At 23.1% G+C, this 13781-nt stretch overlaps 1 protein-coding gene across 1 annotated transcript; it reads left to right on the top strand.

Moving 5' to 3' along the window:
- Positions 1 to 11678: 11678 nt before the first annotated feature.
- Positions 11679 to 13317, top strand: LOC110625184 (tetraspanin-6). Its single transcript, XM_021770757.2, has 3 exons — positions 11679 to 12293; positions 12434 to 12750; positions 13069 to 13317. Exons 1-3 carry the CDS (start codon positions 11802 to 11804, stop codon positions 13106 to 13108), a joined length of 849 nt encoding a protein of 282 aa, XP_021626449.1. The 5' UTR covers positions 11679 to 11801; the 3' UTR covers positions 13109 to 13317.
- Positions 13318 to 13781: the final 464 nt, after the last annotated feature.

The raw sequence follows: 13781 nt of genomic DNA on the forward strand, positions 1-13781 counted from the left end.
TCTGCGAGAAAATAACTATTTATGTAAGACGAGTGTAGCCGCCTGAACTATTAGTGAAATATAATATTTAAGGGTTTAGTCCTGTTTTATCATCAATTTATGACGAAAATATCACAAATTCAGTGAGGAAGCGGGAGAATCACGTACTATACTCAAGAGTCCGATTCTAATTTATCAATTATATTTGATTCAGTTGCAATGAGAACATTATAAATTTAACGGAAAGTGTAAGAATTACTTGCTAGCTTAATATGGAACATTCCGCAACTGCGGAATACAACATTTTCGAAATAGTTATTACGAAACTATTAAATAATTTAGATTAAGCATGTTGAATGCGGAATATGATAACTTTGAATTGTATATAATAGTTAATACAAAACTATAAAATAATTTGGATTAATCATGTTAGATTGAGTGAAGAATAAATTTAAAAATTATTTGAGTCGTATTGAATTGTTTAAATAACATATTTCTTAAAAAGTATTTTAAATAAAATAAAATCTATTATTTAGAATGAATAAAAAATAAATAAGTTTGGATAGTGAAAAATTAAATCCTTAGAATAATTTACAGTTTTATAATAATATTTAGAAAATTTTACTAGTTAACTCTATAGTATATGAAAAATTAATTAATTGATATTTAAATATTAAAAAATTACATTAAAATATATTTAAATTTTTAAAAAATTTATCAATTTATCATTTCATTTGTTCTAACGTACTACTCAGTTCATATATTTTAATAAAATTAATTAATTATTTAATTTTATAAAAGTTATATTAATTAATTTTTAATATTTAAAATTTTTATAATATCCGACTGTTAAAATTAATTAATAGATTAATTAATAGATGATTTAAATTTTCCCAAATATTCGAGCGCGAGAGTCATGCTGTAATATGATCAACTTTTTATTACCAGAAATGCCCTTTATTTTTTGAGATATTTACAAGAGTACTACCGTGAATTCACACGCGCTAGGCAATATATTTATGTCCTTATAGTGAAATCCGATTGGGGGAAAGATATTGTCTGAAATATATTAATTAAAAACTATTAAAATGTTAATATTAAATAAAATTTAAAATAGTTTCAATTAAATTTTTAATTATTTATTTACTATTAATGAAAATAATATTTAAAAAATTATAAATTCATATTCAAACAGGCTGTTAAATTGTTTGTTTAAATTTTTGAAATTGCTTTATATAGAATATTTTAAATTTTGAATTTACATGATAAATATGGTTAGTTTATACGGGGAAATGTATGGTTATAATCCAACTCAGTGTCTCAAATCTCATTCAAATAGTATATAAATGGATTTTTTTTATAAATTAATGATTATAACATTTAAAATTATATATCATTTGAAATTAATTTTAAATTTTATAATAAATTTAAATCAATTTTAATTTTTATTGTTAATATTTATTAAAAATTTTAATAATTTTTTTAAAAAAAATTTAGAGATGCACAACTTTTTGTAATAAGAGCTACAGACTTATTATAAAATTTGAGGTGAAAGTTATATTATTTAGAGAATCAATATTATAATTTTAATATATTTTTATATTTTTTAATTTTTGATATTAAGATTTTTTTATTATAATTAATTTTTTTTACTATTTGAGACAAATTTTTTTAATTTTTAAGAATTTAATAATAAATTTTAATTTTTAACTTTTTATGTTTTGAATTTTATCTTAATTATACTTAAATTTGTAAGTTTTTAATATTTTATTTTCTAAATTTCATTTTAATCATAATTAAAATTTTTAATGAAATTTAAATAGTTTTATTTTATTATATTTATTTATCAATTACAATTTATATATAATTTAATTATTTATGTACACAAAAAAAATGTATTTTTCTCGTATCAAAATATTAATTTTTCAAAAGAGTAATCAATATATAAAAATATATATTTTAAAATTAGGCCAAATACTTAAAATGAAAGTCAGCCTGTTGAAATAATAATAAAAACATAAAATTCAATTTGTTAGATTATGAAAATAATAAAAATATTTGTTCTTAATTGCCATAAGCATTTAAGATGTCCTTAATTTTTGCTAAATATTTTAAAATTGATTTTTAAGATAATAATAAAAACAATAATACATATTATAATAGAGATTTTTTTTTTGAAATGGTATAATAGAGATGTTATTGTGGATATTAAAATATTAAAGAAAATTAAGAAAATAATAAAATCTAGTAGTTCCATTTAAGAATTTTTCAGCTAAATGGTGCAACTTTCCGACTTTCGATATTAATGAATACGAATATCGATTATTATCTATTAAAGAAAAGGTATCAGTCAATTCGTAGTGCAATCCACTCATTGACGGAAGCGACCGAAACCTCTCACTAAGCATATTGAACTGTATAAATCAAAATCATTGACTTTTTTTTTTTTATTTTATTATTTTATATAAATTGTAGGAAAAAAAACGAATTCATCATTTAAATTAAGGTTTTGTCATTTTTTATTATATTAAAATTATTAATAACAATTTGTCAGTAACTCCATATTTTCAATTCCAGATATTATAAAATAGACCACATTTTAATCACACTAATTTTAAAATTTTATTTCATTTTAATCTCTACTTTTTTAAATAAAATTACCGATTATATTAATAAAATTTCATTAAATAAAAAAAATATTATTCTAAATAAAAAAATGATTATGTCTAATAAATTCTCTAACCAAAATATAACCCGTTAAAATAGCATTACAACGAATTAATCTAACAGATATTATTATAGCGTATAATAAAGATTTACAATCATTTAAAATCAAATCTCTACATAAAATAAATTGATAAAGATACTCCTTAGATGTCTGTCTAAACTCCTGCATAAAATAATTTGACTGAAATGTTCTTCATTCTTTTTCAGGTCTCGAGTATAAATCATTTAAGTCTCTCAAACAAAATAACGGAAGAGAGCTTCTACGAGATAAAATTCGAATAAGATTTCAAGACTGATATCGTCGTTGCGATTCCAGAAACTTATAATAACTAGTAAATCTTCATTGAACATTATTTTCTGAAACAATCGAATCAATAAAATTTAAAAAAAAGTCAACCACAGAAAGAGATATATAAATTTTCCATATTAATGAAAGGTTTTCTTTCAATCATTATTTATTAACTGAGAAACAACTATTAAAATATAAAAAATTATGAAAAAATTTTATACGAGAACTAAAAAGTCAATAAAATTATTTTTTTTTTATAATTAACATTAAAAAAGATGTGTAATGCAGTCTAATTGCATTGTTGAATTTTTAAAGAGTGTGTTTATTTATGGAAAATAATTTTTTATTTTTATTTTTTATTTTGTAAGAAAGTTGTAGTTTTTTATGAAAAAAAAAGATGAAATAAATGTCTGATAATAAAAAAATTTCAAATTGAAAATAATAAAAAATACTCCATAAATTTTATAATTAAATAATTTAATTTTTTACTATGTACTAATAGTTTATTTTTTAATAATATAATTAATTTTAAATATTTTTAAAATAATTATTTGATTTTGGTTATAAAAATATTATAATATATTTTTTTATTACAAAAGGTTTATTGTTTTCCAATTTAGAAAACGTTTAGAAAATAAAATTTCTATATAAAGGAAAGTTGTGTGAAACATTTTAAAACTTGTTTTCTAAATTATAGCTAAACGTTAGTATTAAAAAATATATTAAAATATTTGTAAAATATTAAAAATTACCAATTAATTATTTTATTGATTTAATAATTTAACTGCTTTATTATTTAATTTTTATAATATAAAAATTTATTAATTAACCTTTGAATAGTATTAAAAAATTTATTAATTAATATTTTTATATTAAGAGTATTTTAAATTTTTATATAATATTTTAAAATTAAAAATATTAAAAATTAATTAATAAATTTTTAAATTTTAAAAATATTTAGATATATTTTTTCAAATTTATAAATTAATTAATAATTTTTTTAATAAACCAAAGTTAATAGTAATTTCCCATACTGAAAAACCAGAGACTAGAACATTCTTGCGCTTATTATTTCCCTCATCTTCGAGAATGTACCATTTTGTCACGTGAGAATGAGCACGTGAGAAGGTCGATAGGGCTGACGTGCCGAATCTATCCATGGGTGGTTGGCTTGGCATTGGCAATACCAACCTGCGATTCCTTTTTCCTTCAGCTTCTACTCTTTCAAGGCTGTCTTTGTAATTTTCCAAAATTATACGTTTTTTACCCGATTGGTACACATTTTCTTTTTTGAGGTGTTCACTTTTTTATAAAAAAGTACACATTTATGGTCAATATATAATTTTTTAATATTTTATTTTTTTTATGAAATCACACTTTTATATAATTTCTTTAATAAATGATTTTTATTTAAATATTTTATATTTATAATATATATATATAAATTAGGTAAGAGATCCATTTAAATTCTTTAATAATTATCAAAAGTTTTTATAAGTTTTTAAATAAATTTTTATTTCTATTTTTATTTATTATATTAATTATATCAAATTTTTTAATTGTTACCGTTCAAATATTGCACGGCCAAAAATATATATATTTTTAATTCTTATAGTAAAGGAAATCAATGGTCAAACACACGTTAATAGGCATATTTATATTTTAATATTTTTATTTATTAAATATTTCAATTTTTATTATAATCAGATAAGTAATTTAATTTTTTAAAAATATTATTTTTAAATATTTATTTTTTAAAAAAATTTAACATAATTTTAAAACAGTAAATTTATTGAAATTATATTTAAAAATATATTTTTTTAAATTTAAATATTTATTATATTACGATTAAAGTTTATTTATCGATAAAAATATTAAAAATATAAATATATAAAAATATGTATTTAATTAAAAATGTATTTCTACTTTTAAAATTTTATTTAATAGTTAATAAAGTTTTAAGAATAGATTAAATAAGTAATTTCAAATAAATTAACCCTTAAATTTTAAAAATATCTCAAGTAAGCACTGAATTCTAATTAATTAAGATGCTAGAATTTAAATTTGTAATTTGTAGATATTAGAGATATGAAATATTAAAAAGTGAAATTTTCAGCATTTTAAACTTTGTAGGATAATAATTTTTAAAATAATATTTAGTATTTTCCAGCTCGTTGAAATTTTATTAACATTTTTATATATAAATTTATTAATAAATTTTGTTTTTTAAATTAAATTTAAAAAATAAAAATAAATTATCTTATGCAAAAATATTTTTTATAGAAAATATTTTTTACAAAAAATATTTATTAAATACATGTTATTTTTCATAAATAAATAAAATCATACTTAAAACACTAGTATTTATTAGTTAAAAGAGGAAATTATAAAAAATTATTTATTGTAATTTTGATTTATTTATTCAAAATTTTACTGATGGGATTCTAAATTTTTATAAAAATAATAAATTATCAATAATATAATTAATTTATATTTAATTATTATAATTTTTATAAATTTAAGTATTGAATAAATTATAACTTTAATTTAATTTATATTTTTATATAATATTAAATTTAAGTCCAGTTTAAGTGATTCAAAAGAAATAGAGGTTTCGATATTTATAAGCTCACGTTACGCTTATTTCAAATCGACAAATCGACGTGAAATTCAATATTAAAGATATTAAATTTAAAGAATATGAAACATTTTTAAAATTTGTTAAATATTTAAATTAGTCGAATCGATAAATTTTGAATATTGTAGACGTATAAAAATATTATATATATAAATATATATGCATAAATTTTATAAATGTTCTTACAAAATTAGTTTATATCTATATATGTTACCTTAGAAATTATGTATTTAACATATTTTTAAAATTTTCATAAATTTTAAAAATAATTAAAAGACAAATACGCTAATGGAATAAATTCAAGCTCCCCATTACATTAATAGCCTTATAAATAATGGAGTAAATTTCAAATTTGTCTTTAAATTTTAAAAGATTAATAAGGTAACGAGAATTTCTTTGATTAAATCCACACTTTCCTGTTTAAGTTCAATTAAGCATAATTTCTTATAAAAAATATTAAAAATAATAATCTCAATTTAATAAGAAAAATTAATTTATATTATATATTAAAGTTAATATAAATAAATAATTTAATTTTCTTAGTATAATTAGTTCTCACTTATTAAATTTAATGTTGCACCGCTGTAAAGATGATTTTAATATTTTTAACCTAAAACTCGTTAAAAAAAATGATAAGCTGAGATTCAGAAAAATAGGTTTTACAAATGGTTCTGTAAGTTTAGTCCGAGGGGAGAGTGTTCCTCTCCTTTTATTCTTTTATAACGGCCTTATCGTCATTGGGCCACCTGTCCCTGTCCCTGCCATTCTGATACGGTCGTACGAGAATATCCGATATTCTGCTTTATGCGTAACGGCTATTTAATTATCCTCTGGCACGCATGCGGATGGTTCCACCAGATGGATGAGCTGGCCACCTTCCTTCTTCCGGGATGAGCTGGCCACCTTCCTTCTTTCGGGCTGAGCTGGAAGATGAGATTAAGGCTGAGTTTAGAGGAGGTCTGACCATTGGGCCGGAAAAGGCAGAGCCGGCCTGATTGAAAAATCTAAATAGGGCCCGGTCTTGAGGCTGAGTAGGCTGGACCTGATTCATGCGGGAAACTTAAGAGCCTCTAGGTAAGTGGCTGTCGTTATGGGCCTGGCCACCGGCCAGGGCGAAGGAATCCCGCCCTCATCAAAAAATAAATAAAATTTTATCATTCATATTTTATATAATTAAATTCAATCAAAATAAGTTATAATTTAATAATGTTAAATAAAATAAATTATTTCTAAAATTATAAAAAAAAATCACTATCTGGGTGTCATTCTTTCATTATTGTGTTTAAAGTGTAGGTCTTCTTTTCAGGTTCCTTCTACAATAAGCTTCGTTTTCGGCATGCTTGAATTTTGATTCATGTGGGCCTTAACTCCTTGTATTAGTGAAATATTTTTGCTTTTTTTTTAAAAAAAAAAAATTACTAGATTATAATAATATTCAATAAATTATATAAAAAAAAACTTATTTTTGTTATAAATTCCATTGTAAATATTTTTTAATGATTAAATTAATTATTTAAATTATGACAATAAAGCCAGCGTGGCAATTGTATTTGTGCACATATGCAAGTAATTACCCTATATATAATGAATATATATTTTTAAAAAATTATTATTTAATTTTTTAAAAAAATTTACTAGCTAATTTTTCGATTTTAAAAAATATATTAAATATTTATAATATTTTAAAAAATTTATTAGTTAATCACTCTATTAATTTTAGTGATTAAATACTATAAAAAATTTAAAATATTTATGATATAAATAGATTAATTAATAAATTTTTTAAAATTTAAAAAATCAACTAATAAATTTTTTAAAATTATAAAAATTAAATAATAAAATATACGGATAAAAGTAATAGAGTAACTAACTAATAAATTTTTAATTAAGAATATAAAATATACTGACTCGATTCAATTTAAATTTATTAAAGAGCTTCAGGGTTAAATTGAAATGAGGCGAAGGTGAATCCTCTGATGTACTTGAAGAAAGATAAAGTTATGAGAAATAAGGAAACTTAATTTATTATTTAATCTCTATTAATTTTTAAAAATATATTAAAATATTTTTAATATTTTAAAAATATATTAATTAATTATTTTTATTAATTTTATCTATTAAATATTAAAAAAATTAAATGTACTCAATATAAAATAATTAAAAATAATTAACTGAAAAATTAATTAATAAATTTTAAAAATATTAAATATTTTAATATATTTTTTAAAATTAAAAAATTAATTAAAACATTTTTTATAATATAAAAATTAAATAATAATTTTTTAATATATAATTTAGCACTCACTTTTAAATAAAATGTCAGTTGGTATCATATATATATATATATATATATATATATATATATATATTTGTTTTTAATTTTTGACATATGTCCATTATAACTTATGAATTTTATAAAAATATTTCTTAAACTTTATAAAACATAAATTATTAATTTTTAAAAATTTAAAGTGCTTGTAAGTAATGTTTGTACATAAAAATTAAATAATTATACTTTTATGAAAATTAAAAATTAAAAGTTAACAATAAAAAGTGAAACAACCAACTGACTTTTTATATCAAAATTAAGGATTAAATTATGTATTCAGCCATTTATTTACAACTTGTTTTGCCCTATTAGTATTAATAGCTATTTTTCACTACCAATGTAATGATAAATTTACGTAAAAAACTTAATGTTTATATTATTTAATTAGCATTTTAATTCAAATATTCAAATTTTGGATGAATTTGCCCAATATTTATATTTGATATAATTTTGATTAATTTATAAAAATTAAAATGTGAGAATTCAAATAACATGTCATATATAATATTTTATTTTTTAAAAAATATAAGATCCCTTTCTTCTTCCTCTTCCCGTGAGGGTTCTGTGCTTTTATAGCTTTGGGTCTTTAGATCCTAGTTTTCTAGCCCCTCTGGTCTTTAATGTACGCCGTTTGTGGTTAATAAAAGACTAAACGGTAGAGGTACTAAGGAATGAAATTTTCATACAAATTCTTGTAGAATTGAGAATGAAATTTTCATTTTTTTTTACATATCAGGTCTTGGAATAGACATGGGTTTTGAAATCTAGGTTGTGGATGTATTGAATGCAATGCGTTCAAACCAGTCAAACCACAAAATGAAGATGAAAGCTTGATGAGAAAAACTTGAAAGCCTCTGATTTTGTGGTTCAATGTGGGCCTGATTGCTCAGCTTTGGCTCATGGGTTTTCTGAGGAAGTAGGCCCATTTCCTGTCCGATCCAATGGCAAGACCCTGTATTTGAATCCGTGTGCTAAAGTACAGCTATATATATATACATTTCTCATTAACTGATTTTAAATTTAATTATGCTCAAGGTGTTAATTTTTTTAGGACAAAACACATCCATATATTAGATTGAAGAACAGGACCAAACTATTATCAAAATCATGTTAATTTTGACAAAATTTTTGTTCTAATATAAGATTTACGCGGTGCGCAGTATTCGGTTCAAATCAAAAAAATTGATCGAACCGAATTGATTTGAAAATTTGGTTTGGTTTTTTATACATTTTGGTTCGATTCGATTTTTAATTTCAGAAATTTTGGTTATTTCGGTTCGGTTTGGTTTTGATCAGAAAAAAATCGAAAAAATCAAACCGAACTGATTAGTGATAATAATATATTTTTTCAATAATATTGAGAAATTAAATCATATTAATATTAAAATATTTTAATTAAATTTTAAAATATTAAAAATAAAGTGTAAAAAATAAAAAATTATTAAAAATCAAAACCGATCAAACCGAACCGAATCAAACCGAATTAGACCGGTTCAGTTTGATTCGGTTTCTGACCAAAATCGATTCGGTTCGATTTTCATAAATACTAAAATTTCAGTTTTTGGTTTATTTAGTTCGGTTCGATTTTGAACCGAATCGACCGAATGCTCACCCCTACTCACGCACACTCCATAGCTGATATCGAATCCCAAAAAATCAACCCATAGGATGTATTCTCCAAAGGATTTCAACTCAAAATTCATGCTATATTATACACGCATATTCAAAATTCATGCCACACGCATATTCAAAATTCATGCCATATTATGCCCGTATATTGATTCATCCCTTAACTTTATGTTTTTTTTTTTTTTTACATTTTAAACAAGGCCTTGATAAATATTTAATTAAAACACACATGACATTTATATATTTAATCTGATGATAAATGTATCTAAATAAATCTGAGAGTTTTAAATTCTACTCATTCAATTTTTAATTCTCATTTCAAACAAAAAAAAATCCTAAAATATACTTGAAAATTGGATAGTACAAGTTCAGTCAAAATTTATAATTATTTCATTTGAAAGAAATATCTTGGAGGAATGGCACTTGTCCTTCAATGGAGGATCTTTAACATATTCTTTTGATGTATCATTCCAGGAGACTTTATTTTGTTGCATTGTTTTACTTTGGCATTTCTTGTACTATAATTTTCTTCTATATTAAACTTTCAATCTCATTTTTATTTTTTATTTTTGGTTCAATTTGCTTTAATTGAATTTAAATTTAAAATCATTCTGTTTCTAAGATAATTTCATTGATACTTTTAACCTTATTAAATCAATAAATATTTGACCTCTCTTTTCTTCTTTTTTTTTTAAAAAAAAAAACAAAATCCAACCTAGTACTTTTACAATGATTGATGATTTGTTTGGCATCACATCTTCTCTTAGCTCTTTAGTCAATCTTCTTTTAATATTTTGAACTTTTTAAAAAGAGGCATGAATAATAGTAAGTATTATTTTAATTTAATCTAAATAAATTTTAACTTAACTTGATTCGAATTTCCAACCTAAATTTAATTTAATTTGAACTTAAATATACTTTAATTTTTTAATATTCCGTCCGTTCATAATTTTTATTTATCTTTTCTTATTTAATTGTTCTAAAATTAATTTTTTTACTATAATAACATATAAATTAATTATTATAAATTTATTTAATTTTATTTTATTTTTAAAAAATATCTCAAAATATCTTTAATATTTAATTAAATTTAGTATTTTTAAGATGGATATGAAATTTAGTATTTTTAAGATGGATATGATGTAAGATTATATTGTTTAATATATATGAAAAAAATAAAATGAATAAAAATTATAGATCGAAAAAAATATGATGTAAGAGTTAAAAATATTATTTATTTAATATGAATAAGATGAATTTATTTGATTAAACAAAAATTAGAAAGAAAAGCAACAAAAGATTTACATTCCTTGCAGCCTCTTTATCTTCCCACCAGTTCCATTCAAACTTTAAAGAATTAAAAAAGACATGAAAAAGCTTTTTAGTATTTTTCACTTAGCATCTACAAAACAACAATTATGGTAGAATAATTAAAACTTCGGTACGATGGATAATTTTATTCTGATGAATAAAATAAATATTTGCTAAGAATATTTTATCTATTAATGGATCGATTTGGTATAAATAAAATTTAGTATCAAAGAGATATGAAGTAAAGAATGTGAAGAAATCTGAGAAGAAAGTAAAAGTATCAAATATATTCTATGATCTGTTTCTGACTCAATCCTAATTGTGATTCTGATCATGCTTCAAAAGAAAGAGAAATACTTGCTAAAAGGAGGTCCATATTCCACACTCAAAAGGCAACTCACTAACATTGAAATTACCAAAATTATTGTCTCCTATTCTTTTCTTGCCTTGGGCATTGCATATTGAATTGATGCCTTTTCCAATGAGATGGTTTCTACAAGAATTTCAATGGGAATTTGCAACTGAGAACGCCTTCCTAAACTTATTAATCACTTAGCCAAAGTATGATATTATGTGAAAATAAAATTAATATTTATGTTTAAAATTTTATATATTTTAAGTAATTCTACATAAATTTAAATATTTAATCTAATAAGATGAACTCTTTAACCAAATATTCTCGCAAATTGAAATTAAAGAGTGTAATCTTAAATCAACAAATAATAATAATAAAAAAGCATTGACACCCTTTAAAAGAGAAAAGCTGAACGAGACACCATAACAAGAAAAGAAGCTGCAGCCAGGCAAAGAGAAAGGAGAGAGAGAGGGGGGGAACTGGCTAGCTGGAGATAAAGCCTAACCAGTGGTGCAAGTGCAACACACAGAAATCAGACCAAGTCATGTATAGATTTAGCAACACAGTGATTGGTTTCTTGAATCTATTCACTCTCTTAGCTTCCATACCAATCATTGGTGGAGGATTATGGATGGCAAGAAGCAACACAACCTGTGAAAGTTTCCTTCAAACACCACTTCTGGTTGTGGGTTTTGTTGTGCTCATAGTTTCACTGGCTGGCTTCATTGGAGCCTGTTTTCATGTTGCATGGGCACTTTGGGTCTACCTAGTTGTCATGTTATTCCTTATTGCAACCTTAATGGGTTTGACAATTTTTGGGTTTGTTGTTACAAGCCAAGGTGGTGGTGTGGATGTGGCTGCTAGGGTTTACAAGGAGTATAGGCTTCAAGATTATTCTCCTTGGTTGAGAGATAGGGTTAAGGATCCTGACTATTGGAGGACAATTAGGAGCTGCATTTTGGGTTCCAATGTTTGCTCCAAGCTTGCCTCTTGGACTCCTCTTGATTATTTGCAGAGAGACATGTCTCCCATTCAGGTAAATTGTCTCCTCATAATTGCTTTTTTACTACACATCCATTTGAACATGAAATTGACATATTGAAGCAATTCATACTATTTCATATGAGAAAAAGAGGTGTTGTCTTAAATCCCACATGTATATGTTTTTGGGTGAAGTCTGGATGTTGCAAGCCACCAACTTCATGCAACTACAACATGGCAACATTGGTGCCTCAAGACCCAGATTGTTACAAGTGGAACAATTCCCCAACTCTACTGTGTTATGAGTGTGATTCTTGCAAAGCTGGAGTGCTTGAAGACGTGAGAAGGGATTGGCACAAACTCTCAGTCCTCAACATTGTGATGCTTGTTCTTCTAATTGGCATCTATTCAATAGGATGTTGTGCTTTCAAAAATACAAGAAGGGCTGAAACTGATTACGCTTATGGAGAAAACAGGATGACCAAAGTCAAACCCAGATGGGATTATTATTGGTCAGTGAATCAAACACCCATTATTCTTTCCTATTATTTTATTTTGTTGGGATATTAATTTATTTCCTTATAAACTTGACAAAATTATAAAAGTGGGTATATATATAGAACACAAATTGAAAAATTATATACAAGTAAGGCATAGCAAAGGGAAGTGAAATTGAAGGACACTTGTGGTCATCAAGTGTTTGATATTTTGTCTATACATATCACAAATGCACAATCTTCTTGTTGAGAATTGGTAGGGGCCTTCTTGTGTCTGGTTTATGAACAAACAAGTGGGCATCTCTTAACAGTTGGAGATGGTGGTTTGAACAGGTGGAGATGGTGGCATGACAAGAGAGAACAGCTTTATTAGCACAAAGTCTCAATGGGCTATGCTTCTTGGTGGTTTAAAGGTGAGACAATTCAGTTGTTTTCTAGTGAAAAGCTGGTGGCCATATTGGAAGTTTCAATGTCATCTTCTTTCTTTTTAAGAGTCTTCTCTTCTGCTTTCTTTCTTTTCTTTTCTTTTCTTTTTTGTACTAAGATGAAATTCACTTTTAATTTCCAAAGATTAAGTATTTATTTTTCTTTTTTCCTTTTTCTTTACTTTGCCTTCTGATTCTGCTTGAAATTCTTTTATTATATTCATCAGATTCTTTATTATCTTTTTGCTTATAACATATCATGTGTACATAATGGTGAATCCCACTAAATTACTATAGGTGTGATTTAAAATCATAAATTCATAGCCTTTAAAATTAGGAGGTGAGTCATAATCGGTTTTGAATCAAACCTAATTTTTTTAATTCGATTTAATTTGATTTATATATCATTTTAATTTAATTTAGTTTAAAAATAAATAATTAAATTTTTATTTTTTTAATTTAATTTAATTTAAAATTAAACCAACTGATTCCATGTCCCTATTTAAAATAACTTACGATAATACATCTCCAAACGTCGGTGTGATTTAACTTGAGAGTTATTTCAGGTATAAACTTATTTTCTTCATTTTGAAATAAAGAAGTTCCTAAAAATCTAATCAA

Source organism: Manihot esculenta, chromosome 10 (assembly GCF_001659605.2).
Source record: "Manihot esculenta cultivar AM560-2 chromosome 10, M.esculenta_v8, whole genome shotgun sequence".
Lineage (NCBI taxonomy): Eukaryota > Viridiplantae > Streptophyta > Magnoliopsida > Malpighiales > Euphorbiaceae > Manihot > Manihot esculenta.

What these genes read in the sequence shown, in the direction of transcription:
- LOC110625184 (XM_021770757.2), top strand. Translation starts at nt 11,802, where the DNA reads ATGTATAGATTTAGCAACACAGTGATTGGTTTCTTGAATCTATTCACT. An exon ending in GAGACATGTCTCCCATTCAG is followed by an intron (nt 12,294 to 12,433) that starts GTAAATTGTCTC and finishes TTTTGGGTGAAG; the next exon opens with TCTGGATGTTGCAAGCCACC. An exon ending in CCCAGATGGGATTATTATTG is followed by an intron (nt 12,751 to 13,068) that starts GTCAGTGAATCA and finishes TGGTTTGAACAG; the next exon opens with GTGGAGATGGTGGCATGACA.